We start from the raw sequence: 23,005 nt of genomic DNA on the forward strand, positions 1-23,005 counted from the left end.
TCCTCTGAGAGCTCGTGGAAAGGAGAGTGAGAGTAAACTCGGAATAACGTAACTGAATTCCAGCTCAGATGCAGTGGATATTTGTTATTTTTGCTACCCAACACCCACTCATCTTATTTTTGGTTACAGTTTTTAGGTGTTTTGAGGGGAATCTCCCTAGATCCTCATGCTCAATCCTTGTGCTTCAATGGTCTTGACCTCAGCTACACAGTGGGGTGTACTCATAACATCACACTGCCCCTGGCCACAGGGATTGGTCCAGGAATAGTCACATGACACTGTCTAGCCCAATAACAGGAAGTCCAAGGATTTCTGATGGAGTGAAAGTACCATCTCATTTCTGGGAAGCTGTGGACGTAAGACCTCTGGGGACCACATATAAAGAGTCAAAGGCAGAGCTTAGAGGGGCAGAGAAATTGATTTCTGAATCCATCTGTGCCCTAGACATTTAAATAATAAGACAGTTTCTCCCCTTACTTATTAAGCCAATTTGAGAGTCTTCATCATTCAACAACCACATCATACTTGAGAAAGATATGATGAACCATTGGGAGGTTGGCATATGATGTTGCCTGAGACCAAATCCTTGTTCTCAGATGGATTTCAGGCGAGAGGTCAAAGCAGGGCAGAAATGTCAATACCTGGCAGGAGAAAAAGCTAACACAGGAGGAGAACTGTTTTCCAGATCTAAATCTGTCCCACGGCTAACCAGATATGCGACTCCAGTCTGGACTTCTCTACCCTGTGCTTCATGGAGCTGGCCAGAGACTTTTCTTCAATGCAAGAGCCATCTATGCCCAGTTGCAGGACCCCCAGGGCTTCAAAACCTCTGTTCTCAGTTAAACAAATCCAGATGGACTTCCCTTGGCTCAGGTAAAACCTGACTCATAAATAAACGGTCTTATCTTTTGCAAAAGTCTTTTATTAGAGCACAGTATTCTTGGGAGCTTAAGACAGATTAGTTGGCAGAGGTTTTCTCACTTGTGGTCCACGAAGTGATGGTGTCTTAGATTCGACAACATACAGTGTTTTCCATAACCACCTAATGATTCATTCAACGAAGATGTATTGGCGTTTTTCTAGGTACCATTCCAGTACTGGGGACGTGGCAACAAACAGCACATGTCCCCTGCCCTCATGGAGCCTGGCATGGAGGGAACAGACAATAACAGATAAGCGTATTACAGGTGGTGACAAGGACCACAAAGGAAACGCAACAGGTGCTGTGCTAGGGCGTGGCCTGGGCGTAAAGGGTTAAGCTGCATCCAGCTTAACCTGCTCTTTCTTGGCCAGTCCCAAGCATTAATTTCCGCCTATCAACCCAGGGATGAATGCGTGGCTCAGTTCCTACCAGTTGCAGGCTCTGGGTCTTTGCTTCCCAAAGAACATCTGTGATGATGGAAATGTCCTACACCTGTGCATCCAATGCCCTACCTGTGCGCTGTCCAACATGGTAGCCATGAGCCACCTGTGTGGCCAGTCTCACCCTCTCTCTGAGGGTGACAACCACAAATGTCTCCAAACGTGGCCAAATGTCCCCTGGCAGAGATACGATCACCCCAGGGAGAGAACACCTGCTCTAGGTCTACCTGGATAGTAAGAAGAGCTAACCGAATGCACCGCCCTACATGCTTTACTTTTATAACTATGTTAAAACTCGCAACAATCTTACGAGGTTGGTATGAGTATTACCCATTTTGCAGATGAATAAACTGAGGCTGGAAGAACTTGTCTGTGGCAGAGTGCAAGCTCTTAGACATGCTATTTCAACGGCTGGAGGAAATTTTGGTGCTAGAAGGAACTTTCATGGAAGGAACTTCCTTGTTTTACACTGGAGACCCCCAGCCCAGAACTGGAGCACAACTGGGCAGTGTCACTCAGCCTAGCCTGATGCCCGGGACTCCTTTGCTGCCCTTGACTTTCTCTCATTCTTAGAAACAAATGGCTCTTGAGGATAAAGACCTTTTGGCTTTTCTTCCAGAGCCTGTCTGATGTGAGAAGCAAAAATGAGCAGCTCTCTTCCCTCCTTGGGAAAGAATTTGCCCGTTTTCCTACTGGGCGAGGGAGTGTTGCTCACAGTGGGAATCAATCTCAGGGACTCTTTAAAAACTTCAGGCTGTTATGAAAGAACTTAGCTCTCTCAAGGACTCAGAGCTGTGGAATCAATAGTAAATTCAGCAGGGAGAAAGCTTTGTGCTGAGGGGAGCCATTGCACAGGGGAAAATGACTGTTGCTTACGTGAGGTTGCTTTCCGCGTACTAGAACTCCTTTGGTCAGCAGGGGAAGCAGGGCCCCGTGGTTGCCCATATACATTATTTTTAGCTCTGCACCGGAATCCATTAGCTGGAACTGTGCCCTGGAGGTCAGACAGGCTTCACCGGAAATTCAGTAAATGAGCTTTCTTTAATGATGTTTTAAATCTCAGCATCCCCACCCTGTCAGGGGGAGTGCCTAGCCTCTGTGGCCTCAGGAGCTTTGGGGAAAGCACAGGCAGGGTTGCAGGCCAGGGTAGGAGCCACCCAGGAAGTACAGGGTGGGGTACCGTAGTGTCAGCCTGGTTAGGATGGAGGGCTGGAGAGAGCACTGTGAAAATCAGGGATACACAGTCAATAGCAGGCATTGATAGTCATTATTTTCCCTGCCACCAACTGGCCCAAACGCCTGCTCCTCGGAGACCTATCCAGAGTCACCCTTTACGCCCAGGCCACGCCCTAGCACAGCACCTGTTGCGTTTCCTTTGTGGTCCTTGTCACCACCTGTAATACGCTGATCTGTTATTGTCTGTTCCCTCCATGCCAGGCTCCATGAGGGCAGGGGACATGTTCTGTTTGTTGCCACGTCCCCAGTACTGGAGTGGTACCTAGAAAAAGGCCAATACATCTTTGTTGAATGAATCATTAGGTGGTTATGGAAAACACTGTATGTTGTCGAATCTAAGACACCATCACTTCGTGGACCACAAGTGAGAAAACCTCTGCCAACTAATCTTTGCCATGCCATCAACTGTATGGCTCATCTATATTCCAAGGGTGTTCACGTGTGGATGACTGTGTACAGTAAGGACGCTATGACGGTGGTTACTTGGATGCTGCACGTGCTTGTCCCTGTTACGTATCTTCCCTCCCCGTGCGGTTCCTGGGCTTCTGTTGGGCACATCACTACCCTTCTCTGGGCTGTTGCTTTTTCATTCCTTGAACGTCAATCAACACAGACGCTGATGTTCGCAGGTCTCTCCACTCACACGTTATTACTCCTATTGACCTAAACACCGAACATGCTGCCAACCAGACCCCTCTTCACTTGCGGTTCCTTCACGCCCCACACTGACGTAGCTTCATTTCCCAAATGCCCACCAGTCGGGGATATTCATGAAGCATCGCAAGGTGAGAGGAGGGAAAAGGCAGGAATGTGTACCTCATCTCTGCAAACAAACCAGGACAGAAAAACCCTTCTCTGTGTTTATATATAAACACACACACAGAAGGGTTTCAGGTGTTAGTTTCAGGTGTACAGCAAAGTGATTCAATTATACATGTATATACAAATCTCTTCTATTTCAGATTAATTTCCATTATAGGTTACTACACGATATTGAATATAGTTCCCTGTGCTCTACAATAGGTACTTGTTTATCTATTTTATATACAGTAGTGTGGAACTGTTAATCCCAAACTCCTAACTTATCCCCCCCTTCCCCCTTGGTAATTGTAAGTTTGTCTTCTATGTCTGTCTGTTTCTGTTCTGTTTCACAAGTTCATTTGATCTGCCAATTTTAAAAGTCCATGATTAAAAAAAAATAGTTTGTATGATATGATCCCATTCTCATAAAATTACATCTCTCTACATGGTTATCCATAAAGTGTCAAAAGAGATTACGTACAAAATGATCGCCAAATTTCTTTAGTAAGAGACCACATACTGTATGATGCCATTTATATGGAATGCCCCAAAAAAGGCAAACCCATAAAGAAAGAAAGCAGATTAGTGTTTGCCCAGGGCTAGGGGTGGGAATGGAGATGAACAGTAAATGGGGTGACAAAAGTATTTCAAAACTGGGTCATGGTGATGGTTACCCAGCTCAGTAAATTTCCTAAAGTGTCGCTGAATCATACACTGGAAATAAGCTGCATCCAGTTCTAATTTTTAAATAACACTGTGCTTACCACACAAAGTACACCTGTAGATGGCCAGTCTGTAAACCCTGGCTTACCTAATTGGGTCATCAAGGGGATTACCTGACTCAGAGTTAAGTCCATTCCATGTGTTGGCTTCTAGGTTAAGTCCTTTACTTGATAAATGAAACTCATGAATCCTCACAATGACCTTTTGAATTAGGTATGTGATTGGCCCCACGTTACTCTGGAGGACACTCAGGACTAGAGGGAATATATGAATCGCCCAAGACTGCATAGCTTGGAAATGGCAAAGCCAAGAAGAACTTGCTGGAAGGAACTGCCCAGGATCCCCTTGTGTTTCTCAACATCTTACAAACAGAGACGCGACTGTCTTTGTCTGAATGGTCTTTTCAAGGATGTTTATATGGTGAGAAGCCTCAGGGGAGAGAGACAGAGTCCCCTTCTGGAGCAAAAGGCAGGCAGGCTTATGGCTCAATAGAGCAGAGATACTGTCTCGGTCCAGGAGAAGGCGACGCAGGCTTTCTGCCTATCTTAGCTCAGGCTGCAATAGCAAAATACCACAGGCTGGAGGCCTAAACAACAGACATTTATTTCTCATAGTTCTGGAGGTGGGGAAGTCCAGGATCAACGTGCAGGCACGGTCGAGTTTTGCTAAAAGCCCTTTTCCTGGCTTTCAGGCAGCCGCCTTCTTGCGGTGTCCTTACATGGTGGAGAGAGGGCAGGCTCTGATCTCTTCCTCTTTTGACAGCACTAATCCCATCATCCTCAGGACCTCACCTAAACCTAATCACCTCCCAAAGCCTTGTCCCTAGTCCCATCACATGGGGGATTGAAGCTTCAACACGTGAACGGTGGGAACACACAAATATTCAGTCCCTAACACTGCCCGTTAAAAAAGACTCGGGTTCCTGAAGCCCAGGGTTCCTCTTTTGGAACAGAGACCACAGCACATGCAGTGTGGCAAAACCCTGGGGGACTGGAGCTTAGATGCAGGAAGATGCAGATGCACTGGCTGCCCTTTAGCCCTTTGACTCTGACCCAGGAGTCTCGTGTCTTCTGCCAGCAAACTGTGACAGGTTGATGTGTCAACCTGCACGTAGGGTGGAATCTCAGAGCCTTCAGAGGACTTTCCAGAGCTCAGGTCTGTCTAAGTCCCAAACGCTATGAGCCTGTTGGAGGGTAGGCACGTATTAGGGGCCAATTCCCTCCCCCTTTCTTCTCACCGTGGCACCCTAAGCTGTACCAAACTAGCTCTTCAAGTATCCTTCACCTTGTCAGACCGCAAACCACAGGCTGTGTCTGAGTCCTGGGAAAAGGGGTTCCTGTGTGCCTGCTCAGACATCCTTCCTTGGCTTCTGCTGACTCGAGACTTCCCCTTGCTTTGTCAACAGCCAGGGGTATTGACTCAGAATTCATTTCAGGGGGCGGTTTTTAGCTTGAATACATTCATTTCCCTAAAGATACTAATTACATTCCTGGAAATACTAGTAATGGGCTCCATGTCAAACCTATTTAAGAACAGCTCAGGGCAGTTTTGTGTACAACTGCAGTGAAATTTGTTTTTGGGGTTTCGTAGGCTGAAAGATGGACCTATAGAAAAGTCATCAGCGCCGGAGGTGTCCTTTCAAAGGGTCACACTTATCAAGGGTCCTGGCCCTTCGGGGGATTGCACATCAGTAATAAATGCAACTGATCAGCAGGGACCTGGTATGTGACCACGGCTGGTCCAAACCAAGTGCCTCTTCTCCTTCCCCTCCTACCAACGTTACTTTTCAGCCACAGGAAAGAGATCCCAGCCAGAAGCAGAGCAGAGGTCCCTCAGAGCAGTGGTTCTCAATGGGGGTGATTTTGTCTACCAGGGGACATTTAGTGTCTGGAGACATGTTTATTTGTCACAACTTGGAGTGCTATGGGCATCTACTGGGAAGAATCCAAAGATGCTTCTAAACAACCTACAGTGTGTGGGACAGTCCCCATAACAAAGAATTAGCTGGCGCAAAATATTAAGTGCGGTAAGGTTGCAAAATCCTGCCTCCGAGCTCAGAACTTTGCTGTCCAATGCAGCACCCACGAGCCACACGTGGCTCTGGACCACTTGAAATGGGGCTGTGATGGAGGTGTATTCTAACACACACTGATTGGAAAGACTTAGTGCCAAAAAATATGAAACGTCCTATTAATCATTTTTACATTGACTACATGTTGAAATAAGCTTTTAAATATAATGGGTTAAACATATGCCGTTAAAAAATCAGATTCACCTGTTTTGTTTTGTTTTTTTCTTTTTCTGAATGTGACTCGAGAGGATTTAAGTTACCTGTGTGGCTCACGTTATGCTTCTATTGGACAGTGTTGTTTAGAACTTCTTCCACCCCCCCTCCTCGCACAGGCTTTTTGGGTCTTCTGTAAAGCACTCTGGGCTCAGGGCTACCATCTGCCCATACATCACTTTTGGTTTAGTTACAAAAAATAGTCCCTTCTTTGAGATGACACTCCCAACAGGCAAAAAATGATGGTCACAGGATATTGTTGGGACGCTTTACTGTGACCTACTGGAAGGTCGGTGTAACAATTTAGACCGTGTGAACATGGCACCAAGTGCAGTGGACAATCTTGGCAGTGCTGGTTGCCATGTGTCCATGCTGGGGGTGGAGTTTGCAGAGAAGGATTTATTCCACCACAATCCTCCCCTTCAACGGTCTGTAAGGTTCTCTTCCACGCACACGTGTTGTTTTTAACCCCAGAGACAAGACTCTGATTGCTATCTGTCAGACTTGATTTGGGGGGCAGGGATGGGGAAACATTATCTGGATGCTTTCTTTTGGATGTTTATGTTTTTTTCTGGATATGTTCCTATTGATTTTAAAAAATATAGAGAAAGACCAAACAGTTAATTTCTGGCTTGGAAAAACCCTCACTGTCTTATTCTCTGAGCAAGTATTGTGGGTACATGATCATGGTACATGTTGGTGGGAAAGACAAAAAATTAGGGTCCTTCCCTCAAGACACTTAGTTTCCAGAGCAGAGATTTCTCTAGGCCAGCTTTTTCTTGGAAGGGCCAAATGGTAACTATTTCAGACTTGCAGGCCATATAGTCTCTGTGGAAACTACTCAAAAGGAGCCACAGACAATATGGAAATAAATTTGAAAGAACGAAATTTTGCCATTTGCAGCAACAAGGATGGAGGGCATGGTGCTAAGTGAAGTAAGTCAGACAGAGACAAATACTGTGTGATACCACTCATATGTGGAATCTAAAAAATACAACAAACTACTGAATATGACGAAAAAGAAGCAGACGCGCAGATACAGAGAACAAACTAGTGGTTACCAGTGGGGAGAGGGCAGGGGCGATATAGGGGTAGAGGGAGAAAAACAGGATTGTTAGGGGACTATATGAAACCATGTGGGCTTCCCTGGTGGTGCAGTTGTTAAGAATACGCCTGCCAATTCAGGGGACACAGGTTCGAGCCCTGGCCCGGGAAGATCCCACATGCCGCAGAGCAACTAAGCCCGCGAGCCACAACTACTGAGCCTGTGCTCTAGAGCCCACGAGCCACAACTACTGAGCCCACATGCCACAACTACTGAAGTCTTCGTGCCTAGAGCCCGTGCTCTGCAACAAGAGAAGCCACCGCAATGGGAAGCCCGCACACCGCAAAGAAGAGTAGCCTCTGCTCGCCACAACTAGAGAAAGCCCGTGCACAGCAACGAAGACCCAACACAGCCAAAAATAAATAAATAAATTTATATATAAAAAAAGAAATCATGTGTGAAACTTTTGAAAATTGTAAAGCATTATAGAATTTAAAGAATCATTCAATAAAATTTTTTAAAAAAGAAATAGATTTGAGTGATCATATTCCAATAAAACTTTATTTATAAAGCAGGTGGTGGGCTGAATTTGTCCCAAAGTTCATAATTTTCCCTATAGAGCAGTCATGGCTGCTCCATGGGCCAGACCCATGCTGCTGATGTATTTTATATATTTTTTTTTCCCGTCGTAGTTTTTTTTTTTTTAAATTACCTTTGGTTGCCAACTTTGAAAAACAAGGTGACTTACCAAATTTGCAGCTTCTCTTGAAGACGTAGCAATCCCAAATTCACATTTATACACGCCACAACTGACAGGAGTTGACTACTGCTACCCTTCTAGAAATGGGTTTGTCTCATTTACCACTTCATTCACTTAAATTACCTGCTTGGTTACTGTAGGTATTGGGGGTTTGACCCATAGTCCATAGCTCTCTTGATGACAGCTAGGTTGGCATGATGTCAAATTAAGAGATGATGGAAATGGGAAAGTTTAGTAAAGCCACCAGAAGCGTTGTGTACATAAACCTACCAGCTGAACCTTTTATTTCACCAGGCTAAACTCTCTTAGTGAATGGGAGGCCCCCATGAAGTTTCCACCAGTTCAATCCAGATGGCTAATGGAATCACTTACTTTGAACTTTTTTTGGCCATGCCTCTTGGCTTATGGGATCTTAGTTCCCCGACCAGGCATCGAACCCATGCCCTCGGCAGTGAAAGTGCCGAGTCCTAACCACTGGACCACCAGGGAAATCCCTGGAATCACTTACTTTGATGACTTCCTCATCTGTGGACTTGCATTCCACTGACTCCGAGATATCCGTCACGGCACTGTTTTCCTCCACGGAGACCACCCTGATGGGCATGGCAACTGTCTTTCCCGTGAGAATGGCGGTGTTCAGAATCTCGGTGTCCTGCCGGAAGAACCAGACACAGCTGGGTCAAGGGAGCTATTCAGTTCTCTCCGACCCTAGGGGAAGCCTTCCAAGGTGTGTGCCAGGCTGTCTTTGTTTAGACAAGACATGCAGCACTTACCTTAGGGACCTGGGCAAAGGAGTCATTTTTGAACAATTTCCCAAGAGCGTTTCACAATTTACTTTTAGTTTATTTGTGATTGTCTTCCTAGTTTTCAACAACAACAATCCAAAAATATGTATTCTTTTTCTTTATTGCAGAGACCAAGTAAAAGTTATGCATCAGTTAGGTTTGGGTTGTAAGTAACAGAAGTTGACTGGCTAGTTTGAGCAGGAAGGTACTCTGGTAGGTTGAATAACCAAGATGCCCATGTTCTAATCTCTGGAACCTGTGCATCTGTTGCCTTACATGGTAAACGGGACTTTGCAGTTGTGATTAAGCTAAGGATCTTGAGACGAAAAGATTATCCTGGGTTACCTGGTGTGGACCCAATGTAACCATAAGAGTTCTTTGAAGAGGTAGCCATGGGGGTCAAATGAAGAGAAGAAGATGCAGTGCTGGAAGCAGAGTGATGTGACCATGACCCGGGAGATGTGGGCAGCTTCTAGAAGCTGAAAAAAGAAGAGATTTCTCCCTAAAGCCTCCAGGAGGAAGGCACATTAATTTTAGCCCCAGAAGACTCATTTCTGACTTCCAACTTCCACAACTGTAATGTACTAAATTTGCGCTTATTTGTTAGAGCATTTGTTGTAACAGGAAACGAATTCAGGTTCTTAGTGGATAGATCCTGGGCTACTCCCGGATCAGAGGAAAAGCTGAAGAAGCCTTTGGAAAGGCAGGACCAAGAACAACTTCCAGGATGTTGAAAAGAGGAAAGGATGGGCAAGTCTCTCTAGAGTGAAGTGGAGTGAATCCCTTCAACCATTTCTATCCCTGAGTGACTCTGCTTATGATTTAAATTTTCTGGAGGGAGAGTCTGATTGGTCTCATCCTGGTGACCACCCCTTATCCAGGGAAGGATGGGGCCACTTTGATTGACATGCCTACCAAGACTGATTCCAACTGGAAAAGGGCAGTCTTAAAAAAAAATCAGAACTGTGTTATCAGGAGACGATAGAATGTATAGATTCCCATCAGGCAAACAAGAGCAACAACAGATACTTGTTACAAAACCAATCAAAGAGTTAGGTAAATTTTACCCCCAAATGCCCGTGATCACTACTGCACCTCGGCAATGGGCTTCATTGTTTTGTGCAGCCAACCAAACTGTCTTCCTCTGTTGACCCACTGTGGCCCATTCCATCAGAGGTCTGGGGACTTTGGTTTATCCTGTTCGTACTGACTTCGTGCAAAATGATGAGCATCACGTCTCTCATGTGTGTTAAGATTTGCAAAGTGATGAAGAAAATGCCTTCTCTTTTGAATTTGTAGGCACTACCTGCTTGCACTTTTGTAATCCTTTTCTTTATGGTCAAATGAAGATGAAAAAGGGTCTGTGGCTTTGGGACATCTATTGGCACCTTTAACCTTTGGGTCAACTTCTCCCCAAGTCCCTCTCCAGAACTGCTGCTCCACTTTGAAGCCAGAGATGCAAGGAAAGAGATTTTCTCATTTCTTCCACCAGGGAAGAAACTGACACAGAAACAACCTTCTGCATTAACCAAGAGCATAGCTGAAAGAGTCATCCGTTATAAGGAGAGTGCAAGCCTCTCTCTGATGCTGGTGCCCATCAGCCAGCAGTTCAATAACCCTCTGCCATGTCTTCTCTTGGGTCCACAGGCTTCCTGGAGCTGGAGCTGCCATCTGGGCAGTGTTAACATTGGCTATTACAGATGCTAAGAATACTGCAGAAATCCCCCAAGTCCATTTTCAGGTTCATTACAGGTAATGTGCTCGGAGTTCAGTCTTAACATTTTCTTTCTGAGAATGGTCTTTGGCTAATGGCTTCATTAAAGCAGCAAACTCCCTTGTGTACTAATTGTGATTAGATTTCTAATGGTCACTGCAGTTTCTCTCTCTCTCTCTCTCTCTCTCTCTCTCTCACACACACACACACACACACATCCTCTTTTACCTAACACTTCTTATTCCTAAACGGAATTACATCAAGATTAAGACTGGTGAATCATTAGATATTTTTCACTGACCAAGATCAATTTCAGAAGCAGAAATTTACAGTCATAGAAATGCCAAGTGGGTGAAGAAAGCATTGATCTTCAGGATAACCTGGCTAAGCCACAAGGATGAAGTTCCCTGTATTTAAAAATTCCTTCCTTTTCAATCTAAAAACAGGATACAGATGAACTTATTTACAAAACAGAAACAGACTCACAGACCTAGAGAACGAATTTAGGGTTACCAGGAGGAAGGGACAGATTGGGAGTTTGGGATTGACACTCACACACGACTGTATTTAACATGGAGAACCAACAAGGACCTACTGTAGAGCACAGGGAACTCTGCTCAGTATTCTGTGACAGCCTAAATGGGAAAAGAAGTTGAAAAAGGATACATGTATATGTATAACTGAATCACTTTTCTATACACCTGAAACTAACACAACACTGTTAATCTACTATGCTCCAATATAAAAACACATTTTTTTTAATGAGTAAAAAGAAAAAAAGAAAAAAATTTCTTTCCTGATCAATGGTTTTGGTGAGTGTCTGTTCCTTGGTGGGCACAAGGGGTCTGGGATCCCAGATTCTAGTCTATGCTTTGCCGTTAACTTTCTGTAGACCCTTCATCGCATCTCCTATCTTTTGGAATCTTTGCTTCTTCATTTTACAAATTAGGGGGTTGGACTGCATCTTCTCTGTCTTTCCAGCTGTCAGATCCTAGATAACCATGAAGATCCAACAACCATTTAATGAACACTTATGTGCACCCAGCATGTTCTCGTCACTGGGTTATAATGTAGTGAACCAGAGTGACAAGCCCATGCTCACGCAGATGGATGGGATGGCGGGGGGCGGGGGGGAACAAGTAGGCAGGCAACCACAATATTGGGTTTGTCAGGACCTTTTCATTAACTCGTGGCAAAAATCCAACTCAACTCAATCTAAGCAAAAAAAGGGGACCTATTGCCTTGTACAACTCAAATATCTGAGGGAAGATTCCAGCTCAGGTACTGCTAGGACCAGGTTCTCAAAACATGTTGCAATTAATTTCTTTCTTTTTTAATTGAAGTATAGTTGACTTACAATATCGTGCCCATCTCTGCTGTACATCAAAGTGACTCAGTTATACACGTACAGACATTCTTTTTCATATTCTTTTCCATGATAATTTATCACAGGCTATTGAGTATAGGTCCCTGTGCTGTACAGTAGGACCTTGTTTTTTATCCATCCTATATATAATAGTTTCCCAATCCTCCCCTCCCCCTCCCCTCCTCCTCCCCTCCCCATCTCTCCTCCCCTCCCCTCCCTCCCCCTTGGCAACCACAAGTCTGTTCTCTATGTCTGTGAGTCTGTTTCTGTTTAGTAGATAGGTTCGTTTGTGCCATATTTTAGATTCCACATATAGGTGATATCATATGGTATCTGTCTTTCTCTTTCTGACTTACTTCACTTAGTATGATCATCTCTAGTTGCATACAATTAATTTCTATGTCTCCCCATCTCTTGACTCTCTTTTCCTCTGTTTGGCTTCATCAGTCAATAAGCTATTTCTTTTTTTTTTTTCTTTCTTTTTTTTTTTTTTTGCGGTACGCGGGCCTCTCACTGTTGTGGCCTCTCCCGTTGTGGAGCACAAGCTCCAGATGCACAGGCTCAGTGGCCATGGCTCATGGGCCCAGCCGCTCCGCGGCATGTGGTATCTTCCCGGACCGGGGCACGAACCCGTGTCCCCTGCATCAGCAGGCGGACTCTCAACAACTGCACCACCAGGGAAGTCCACAATTTCTACATAGTAGACCCCCAGCTATATTTTCCATGGCTCAAGTCTGTGTTCTTCCCTCATACAACTCAAAGCAAAAAACAAGCAAACAAACAAAACCCCCAAATAGCCCAATTAAAAAATGGGCAAAGGATCTGAGTAGACATTTTTCCAAATGGCCAACAGATACATGAAAAGATGCTCAATGTCACTCACCCTCAGGGGAATGTAAATCACAACCACAAAGAGAAATGAAGAGCTCCTGTACCATCCTTGGATCCCCATGAGGGAGCGATTTTCCAGTTGGATTGTACTTTTCTGGTTTCCCCCAGTTGCGGGCATAGCTATGAGATTACAGAAAGCAGTAGCACACACTGTAGGAGCTGAGGGGGCAGTGCGGCGCCCAGGCATGGATTGGGCACGTCGGCCAGGTCTGACTGTAAAGGTCCTTTGTCCCCTCCCAAGGACTTGGGGAGATGCTGTGCTGGGAAGGAGGGAAGCTTTCCTAGAGAGTTAAAAATGTGTGTGTGTTTGTGTGTGCATGTGTGTGTATCTGTGTGTGATAGTGACGCTGCAGATTACAGAGTTATACGGGGCTTGTTGCTGCTCCCAAATCCTTTTACGGTCGAGGCCAATTCATAGCCATGTGCCTGGCACGCTATTTAAATGCGTACAATTGTGTGCTTTCTGAACCCCCAGCCGGACGTGGAAGAACTCATTTTGGGCAGGGCAGGCTGGGAGCAGGTGCTGCCTGCCTTTATCCTCCACGTAGCGTGGCTCAGGGTACAGCCCAGGGTACAGGCTGTCCTCCCTCCACACCCCCCTGAGCTATGAGATGCTCAGCATCACGGAATGCAGTCCTCCTCTGAAAGCAGATGGGTGGACATCTCCTGTTGCCCCCAGCTGACATCACACCCCACCCACCAATACCCTTTCAGAGCCTCACAGAACACGACTAAGGCACAATTGTTACTTGGACACTTTTCCTGTTATTAAATGTTTGTTCTCTGCTATCACTGTTTTTCTCTCTCCCTTCACCTCCTTCCATCAGGAACCAGAGAACTTCTCTGTGTTTCTGAAAAGAATCCATCAAGTAAGGTACGTTTAAATCACTGTCATTTCAAGCTTGAAAAAAGCCTGAGGCTTCAGAGAAAACACGCTTTGTTTGATTTGTCCTCATAAATGTAAATTGGTTTGGCCATTTTCTGTATTTTTTTTACAAATTGGGTTTTTAATTTTTAAATAAATAGAGAACACAGAATTACTTCTGGAGGGTTAAAAAGGCTGAGGGGGTGTGAACTGATTAAAAAGATAAATCCAGCTGGCCAGGGGAGGAGGCACTTATCCCTGGAATGGGTGTGAAATACCCATTACAAATTCCCCAGAGGCTTCTCATCAAGAGAAATGAGGAGAGTGGAAATGTGTGACGTCCATATAGTAGAATATTATTCAGTGACAAAAAAGGAATGAAGTGCAACCATGTGGATGAACCTTGAAACATGATGCTAAGTGAAAGATGCCAGACACAAAATGACACATATTTTATGATTCCATTTATATAAAATGTTCAGAATAGGCAAATCCATAGAGATGGAAAGCAGATTGGTGGTTGCCAGGGGCTGGGGGAACAGAATGCAGAGTGACTGCTTAAAGGGTCTGATTTTTATTTTTAGGGTGATGGAAATGTTCTGGAATTAGACAGAAGTGATGGTTGCACAACCTTGTAAATAGACTAAGAACCACTCCGTTAAAGATTTTAAATGGTGCTTTTTATTCCACTCAGGTATTTATTCCAAAAAAGAGAGAACATTAATTAGAAAAGATCCACGCACCCCAATGTTCATAGCAGCCTTTTTTACAACTGCCAAGATACGGAAGCAACCTAAGTGTCCATCCACAGATGAATGGATAAAGAAGATGTGGTATATATATTATATATATACAATAGAATACTACTCAGCCATAAAAAAGAATGAAATTTTACCATTGGCAGCAACATGGACGGACCTAGAGGGTATTAGGCTAAGTGAAGTAAGTCAGACAAAGACAGTACTGTATGTTATCACTTACATGTGGATTCTAAAAAATGAAATGAATGAATATAACAAAACAGAAGCAGAGTCACAGATACAGAGAAACAAAGTAGTGGCTACCAATGGGGAGAGGGAAGAGGGAGGGGCAATACAGAGATGGGGCTTAAGAGGTACAAACTACTGTGTATGAAATAAATAAGCTTCAAGGGTATATTGTACAACACGGGGAATATAGCCAATATTTTGTAATAACTATAAATGGAATATAACCTTTAAAAATTGTGAATCACTATGTTGTACATCTGAAACATATAATATTGTACATCAACTACACCTCAATAAAAAATCTTTTAGAATATGAAATTTAGAAAATAAACAATACCCTACAGTTTTGTCCAAAAATGGTGCATTTTATAGCATGTGAATTACATCTCAATTAAAAAAGAGAAGGAAAAGTGTGTGGGAGATGTGTTGGTGCCGTGGAGAGGCCACGGCGGGGCTCAGACCTGACTCTGCCACTTGGCCGGTCGTGTGGCCTCAGATGAGCAAATCCATCCACCCACCCCCAGTTCACTCATCCGGGAAATGGGACCAAGAGAAAACACATCTGCAGCTCAAAGACCAGACACCTCGCCTTCCACACCAATGCTGTGGGTTCAAATCTCACGAGGGTCTGAGGATGAGGCAGGTTTAATCTAAGATGTTCCAGACGGTAGAAAACAGCCTCTCTCAAGGAGAACCCTCCTACACTGTTGGGGGGAATGTAAGTTGGTGCAGCCACGATGCAGAACAGTACAGACGTTCCTCAAAAAACTAAAAATAGAGCTACCATAGTATCCAGCAATCCCACCCCTGGGCATATATCCAGACAAAACTCTAATTTGAAAAGATCCATGCACCCCTATGTTCATAGCAGCCCTATTCACAATAGCCAAGACATGGAAACAACCTAAATGTCCATCAACAGATGAATGGATAAAGAAGATGTGGTACATATACACAATGGAAAATTACTCAGCCATAAAAAAAGAATGAAATAATGCCATTTGTAGTAACATGGATGGACCTAGAGATGATCATACTAAGTGAAGTAAGCCAGACAGAGAAAGACAAATACCATATGATATCACTTATATGTGGAATCTAAAATATGACACAAATGAACATGTCTACGAAACAGAAACAGACTCACAGACGTAGAGAACCGACTTGTGGTTGCCAAGGGGGAGGGAGTTGGCGGATGGATGGATTGGGAGTTTGGGGTCAGCAGATGCAAACTACTATGTATAGAATGGATAAACAACAAGGTCCTACTGTACAGCACAGGGAACTATATTCAATATCCTGTAATAAACCATAATGGAAAAGAATATGAAAATGAACATATACATATACATAACTGAATCACTTTGCTGTACACCTGACACTAACAAAGCATTGTAAGTCAACTATACTTCAATTAAAAAAAGAGAAAAAAAAATCTCTTTCAATGCACATGTACTTGGGAGTCATTTAGAGGTGGTACATAATAATAATAAATAAAAAACCAGGTCACATTTGGGGAGCGCTTCCTACACATTAGGTGTTGCTAAATGCTTTCATTTCTACCACCAACCCATGAAGCAGGTGGGCTTTTTATGCCAGGTCTATGGATGGGGAACTGAGGCTCAGAGCTGGTTAAGTGATGTGTCCAGGGTACACAGCCTGGAGGTGGCCTGGCCAGGTTTGAACGTGGACCTCCAGGGCTGAAACACGTGATCTCTTCTCCTGCTCTGTGCTGAAGAGCTAGGACATGGGACAGAACTGCCTCGGTTTGGCCTCTGCTCTTTCCTTGTTGTGTTTTAAATTCTCCCAGCATCAGTCTCCTGACCTGTGAACTTGGGGAATCATCTGGGTTGTTGCGAAGATTAAATCAGATAATATTTACGAATGGCCTGTCAGGGCGTGGAACAAAGTCCTTGTTGAATGAGAGGGCAGCTATTAAGCATAAATGTGAAATGTCTGGATGAGGCAAGAGCAGATGGAGAATAGCCAACACTTCTCCTGAAACTCTCTTTTCTCTATTGGAGGGAGAGGCATAGAAAATAAAATCAAATAAAGATAAGGCAGTATGTAGTAAGCATGGGAACACACATTGCCTAGAAGAGCAGAAACGTTAGCACATGGGGGTGTGGGGTGGATTACAGGCGAAGAGGTGTCTATGAGAGCCTTACAGATACCTTTTTGCCACGTCAGACTTTTACAACAAGATCCAGGGGCCCAATCCTGCCTGTGGTCTGTGTTTATATGGACTTGTGAGCTGAGAATGATTTTTACATCGTCAAGGCTCTTTAAAAAAAGGAAACGAAGAAAGGGAAAATGCCAGAGACTGTATGTGTCTCCAAAAGGCCTAAAATGTGTAATATCAAGCCCTTTACAGAAAAATTCTGCCAAACCCTGAACAAGAGGAATCATTTTCCCAAAATGATGGGGCTCTCGGCACGCCCCCAAAGGGCGTCTCCTCACCCTTTGGTGTTGTCATTCTGTTTTGTAGAGCTGAGCCTACCCTTTCAGCTTTGCTTTTCTTCAGTGGTTATCTCCTCTGATTCTCCTCTGATTCACTGTGTTTCCAGCTACAGTTCAACATCAACACCACAACAGGCACGGAAGTCCGCGTTCTTTGCTCAACCTGGATAGATGTCTCTCTTGAGATAATTTGCATCACATGGAGACCTGGGGGCTTTGGACCCACAAGAAGCATTGCCCTAGAGCACTGGGTCTTGTGTTAAATAGGAAGGGGTATTTGAATTGGGGCTGATTTTGTAAGTGTTTCCTAATTTGCAGTCGTGATTCTATTCATGCTATGGCAGCGCTGGGTTCCTTGCACACACTTTTAGCTCAAGGAGGGTGAGTATGAATACTTGAAACATAGGAAGCCCCTGCAATCAGCCTTTCCAGACTTAAGTGGGGTGGATAACATTACAGATGACTGCTTCAGGAGGAAAAGTGTATGAGTAGACAGAGACAGAGAAGAAATAAGTGGTTACCAGTGGGGAGGGGGACGGGGAAGGGAATCAGGGAGTAAGAGGTACAAACTATTAGGTATAAGATAAGCTACAAGGATATATTGTACAACATGGGGAATACGGCCACTATTTTAGAATAATTATATATGGAGTATAACCTTTAAAAATTGCAAACCACTATATTGTAGACCTGTAACTTATATAGCATTGTACAGCAACTATACTTCAATAAGAAAGTTTTTAAAAAGTATATGCATGGAAAAACCAACGAGCATTTCTTCCTTCATCTCGGCTGAAGTGCAGTAGGTCGGGAAAACACACAGCAGAGTTGGAGGAAGCGCATTTGAGGCAGCTGGAGGGTCCCCGGCTCACGTGGCAGGCTCTGGCAAGATCAGAGGTCTGGTTTTTTTGAAAACCAAGAAAAGGGAGCCCAGCTCCTGGCATTCAGAGGGCTGAGACCGCTTCAGTGAGGCAATATCAGACTGCCATCTTGCTGGCTCACGCTTGCTGCAAGGGGCTCCAGGTCTTGCCTTCTCTGTGCTTTGTTTTCCTCATCTGTGAAATGGGACAGTCCCACTTTCCTCCAGGGTGGCTCTGGGGATTAGATGAGAGAACCTAGGCAACCCCCCTAGCTTCGTGCCTGTCACAGAGGTGGCCGTTCCACAAACACCAGCTCCACCGTCCTCAACCCTGGGAAACGGAGTCTGAGAACCGTGACTCGGAATTTCCACGTCCTATTTCACCAAATCACTCTTGAGCACCGCAGCCTCTCGGCTGTAAGAGGGTGAGCATTCAACTATAACTGATCTGGGAACTAATCCAGCATCGCTTGGAAGTTGATGGAGGAGTCGTTTAATTAAACTTTCAATTCCATCTGGAGGCGGTATCGGCAGGACCCCCGGGGGCTGCAGCGATGGGCTTTGCTGCGGGCTTCAGAGTTGAACCTCACGCTGTGGAGCAAAGAGAGGTGGGTGGGCACCAATCACTCCGTGAATTTGGGGTCTAGGAATGACCCATCCGCCTCTTCCCTGAAATAGAGATAAAGAGCTTCCCTCCAAGGCGAGGTCTGTTTAGCAGGTTCATATTTTGAGATGCTCATCTACGTTTGGGTTTCCCCTCTGCGGTTTTGCTGTCTTTACCTCTCACTCAAACATGGAAACCAGTTCTGAGTGTGGATCTTCGGAGCAGGATGGCAAGCAAAGCAGGAGGAGATTTCTCCAATTCCCCGATTCCCCAAAGAGGAGAAGCTTCACAAGGATAGAAAACGTGTCTTGGCCAAAATCGGGAAGAAGAATGGGGCTCCCCCTCCACCCATTCTTCTGGAGCAGAAAGAAAGAATACTGTCTCCTGGGTGAAAGAGGTCTTTGGATTCATACACATATGAATATATATATATATATATATATATATATATATATATGAAGATGTGCTCAAATATCAGATGTATATATATATATATATGTGTATATATATATATATATATATATATGTATATATATATCTGCTGAATCTACAGCAGAGAGAGAGAGGGGACAAGTGTCCTGTTTCTGGATGGCACCTCTGAGAAGAGGCAAGAGAAGGTGGCTGTCCAGTGTGTCTACGAAGCAACGGCAAAGATCTCTGGATCCCAGAGGTGGCCCGAAAAAGGCAGAGACTAGAAAAATAAATTGATCGGGTTTGCAGGAAAAAAGACCCAAGGTATTGTAGCCAAAAGGGGCTAGTTGGTACTCAATATCCATTCTCTTCCTTTTCCTTGGTAACTGAACCATGAATTTTTGTCAGGTGGAGTGGGAAACAGTACCAGCTCAGAGAAGTCTAAACTCTGTCTCTCTTGCATGGGGGTGACCGTGGAATGGGGTTCAAGTATGATGGTTCTCAAAGTGTGATGCCTGGACTAGAAGCCTCAGCATCACCTGGGAACTTGCTAGAAATGCAAATTCCTGGGTGCCACCCCAGAACACTTAGTCAGAAACTCTGGGGGTGGAGCCTATTCACCCTTAGTTTAACAATCTCTCCAGGTGATTCTGATGCTGCTGAAAAGTTTGAGAACTACTGTTCTAGTCCAGATGTAAGCAGCCATGTTCTTCTTCAGGAAGTCTGCTTAATGGGAGCTGGACAAGGGAAGTGGGATGTTCTTTTTGCCCTTTTCCCCTTCCTCCTACCTGGAATACAGATACAATGGCTGGAACAAGAGCAGCCATCTTGGTCCATGAGACCAACTTGGAAATGAAAGCCACTCATGGAGGATGGCGGGGTAGAAAGACAGGAGAGGTCTAAATCTCTGATGACTAAGGAGTGGTCCTGGACTTACTTATGTACATGAGGTAAACTTTATGTCTCAGCTACTAGTTTTGAGCATTTTCTATTATACTTAGCCTAACCTAAGGCTAACTCACATAGATATTTCTCTGTATGCTTGAGATCGTGAACGAAGGTTGCTATCTGCTGCACTTGCATGCAACATTTCCAGTTGTGTAACCGGAAGAAGGGGACTCCATGGCAAGGGTGCTAGATGGTGGCCTGCACTTGGGGAATGGCAGGGGATGCTAGTAAGCCCATTGCTTTTGGCTGCTGCTGGTGGTGGAAGCAAGGCTGTCAGAGGACTCTTATGAGAGGAGGGCCAAGCAGAGACTGACAATTCAGCGTAATTTTCAGCACCAGGAAAACCACTCCAAGAGGGCGCTTCCTCTTCCCAGTTCAAGGCATCCTCGTTAAAATGATGCACGGGCGGCACAGCAGCCAGTTGGCATGCTGATTAGTGAAAGTACTTGAAATGAGGGTTCTGGATTCAGGGCAGATGAGCCCAGGGAAGTGCCATCTGATAGGCTGACTTTGTTAGGTGCAACCAGCTATTTACATAATCCTGTGATGAAGAATATTATGTACACCCACACAGGCATTGTAGGGGCGACCTTTCAAAGTCCCAGCCACTAACGTAATTTTCCCTCTAACCAGGCTGCGTGCAGACGCCCAGCTCTGCTGCAGTTTTTCTCATCAGGGAGAGAAGGGAAACCTTATGACTGGTTGGTGTGAGAACGGCACACCTGATGCAGCAGGCTGGATTGAACTCGCTAACCGACAACACCACCTTCTCCCCTCCCGTTTCCTAATGAAATGATCCCCAAGAGTTCTGCATGATTTGGGGGGCAGAATTGATTCTAAAAATGCTCCGGGAGATGCCGACAGGGAAATGGAAACCAATATTATCATTTCTGCTTTGCAGTGGCTTTGGGATTTCCAAGGAGCAACGAGGGTCAGGAGGTGGACAGGCTGGGGAAGAGGAGAAGGTGTTTCCCACGGGAAGGCTTTCTCTTCCTAACATTCCAGGGAGCAAGAGAATAGGCCTCTTCCATCAATAATCCGACAGATCCGTCCACACTGCAACTGTTCCCAGATACACCTTCTCCTCTGTCATTTCTGTTTGTCTTCACTTTGCAACTCCTTCTAGAAATCTTAGCCCAATGGTATAGTGGACCAATGAGGGTCCACATCTGAAAACAGAAGGTGGGACTTCCCTGGCGGTTCAGTGGTTAGGACTCCATGCTTCCACTGCAGGGGGCACGGGTTTGATCCCTGGTCGGGGAACTAAGATCCTTCACACTGTGTAGAGTGGCCAAAATAAATAAATTAAAAAAAACAATACAATACAATAAAATAAATAAAAACTGAAGGTATCTCAGTCCAGCGTGCCAGAGCAGAGTGCAGAATGGGGCTTTCGGAGCTGAGCCAGAAGAGCTTCCTGGATGGCTCACAGGTTCCAGGACACAATCATAAATAATCAGACCCGCTCGTATTACTATTATTTTTTTTTCCGGTACGTGGGCCTCTCGCTGTTGTGGCCTCTCCCGCTGCGGAGCACAGGCTCCGGACGTGCAGGCTCAGCGGCCATGGCCCACGGGCCCAGCTGCTCCGCGGCATGTGGGATCTTCCCGGAGCGGGGCACGAACCCGTGTCCCCTGCATCAGCAGGCGGACTCTCAACCACTGCGCCACTGGTGAAGCCCATTTACTGCCACTTTGATTGTCAACATGGCAGAGTAGAAAGGGTTGATGTTACCACAGATGGGAAAACTGAGGCCCAGAGGACTTTATTTGAACCTTCCAGTCTTCTGACAGCCAAGCCGTTCAACGTGAGCGCCTGCCTTTATGCAAAACAGCCCTCGGAGCTGACGCAGCACTGACTCTACCAGTGATGGTACCAATACCCGCACAGGCCAGCTCACAGCCCGCTGTGATTCTGAGCCTCTCCAAGTACTGCATGCTGTTCCAGGCTTCTGTGCATGTGCTGACTTCTTTCCTCCCTGCAACAACCCCACGAGGCAGGTACTTCCCTTCTCCCCCACTTCCTAGGTTAGAAAAAAGTTTAAGAGTTGCAGGAAGTTTAAGTAACTTGCTAAAGAATCTACAGCTGCTAAGCGAGGGGGTGAGGAGTGGGGGGGAAGAGAGAACTCTGGCTCTGAGCCCTTACACTATCTGACGGCACTATCCCTAAAGATGCTGTAAACTGACTTTGAAAAAGCAAATGCATATATTATACATCTCAGGAAAGGTCCTTAAAAAAAAACACAGTGTTACTGAGATATAGTTCAGATGCCGCAATTCACCAGTCTAACATGTAATTGCCAGTTGCAACCATCACCTCTATTTAGTTTCAAAACATTTTCATGCTCCCAAAAGGAAACACCACGTCCATTAGCAGTCATTCCCCAACTTCCCCTCCTTCCTAACCCTGGCAACCACCAATCTACTTCCTGTCTCTATGGATGCGCCTCTCCTGGACACTTCCTATAAATGCACTCATACACTGTATGGTCTTTTGTGTCTGGCTTATTTCAATCAGCATCATGTTTCCGAGGTTCGTCCATGTTGTAGCCTGTGTCAGTACTTCGTTCTTTTTTTTATTGCCTAATAATATTCCAGGGTATGAATAGACCTCATTACATGTAACCATTCATCAACTGATGGACATTTGGGTCGTTATTGGACCACGTTGTGGCTACTATTGGCTAATACGAACAATGCTGCTATGAATATTTGAGTGCAAGACTTTTGTGTGTGGTTGAAGCTTGTCATTTCTCTGGCGAGTATACCTAGGAGTGGGGATGTGAAAATGCCTTTTTAAAGCCAGGTAATTACCTAGACTCTTTTCTTAAGATGAATTATCTTTAACTTCTGGAAAAGTTACAATAATCCCCCAAATGTAGGAATCGCCTTTCCTCCAAAGC

At 45.0% G+C, this 23,005-nt stretch overlaps 1 protein-coding gene across 1 annotated transcript in view; it reads right to left on the bottom strand.

Annotated features, from left to right (window-relative positions):
- TMEM132C (transmembrane protein 132C) overlaps positions 1-23,005 on the bottom strand; it is a gene marked incomplete at its 5' end in the record, with an annotated part of 383,597 nt that overhangs the window by 21,001 nt on the left and 339,591 nt on the right. Inside the window, one exon of the mRNA XM_082641029.1 lies at positions 8,720-8,863. Within this exon, the coding sequence (XP_082497155.1) occupies positions 8,720-8,863 (144 nt within the window). The remainder of the gene's footprint in view (positions 1-8,719; positions 8,864-23,005) is intronic.

The sequence above is a fragment of the Mesoplodon mirus genome (genome assembly GCF_964341445.2).
Source record: "Mesoplodon mirus genome assembly, chromosome: 13".
Lineage (NCBI taxonomy): Eukaryota > Metazoa > Chordata > Mammalia > Artiodactyla > Ziphiidae > Mesoplodon > Mesoplodon mirus.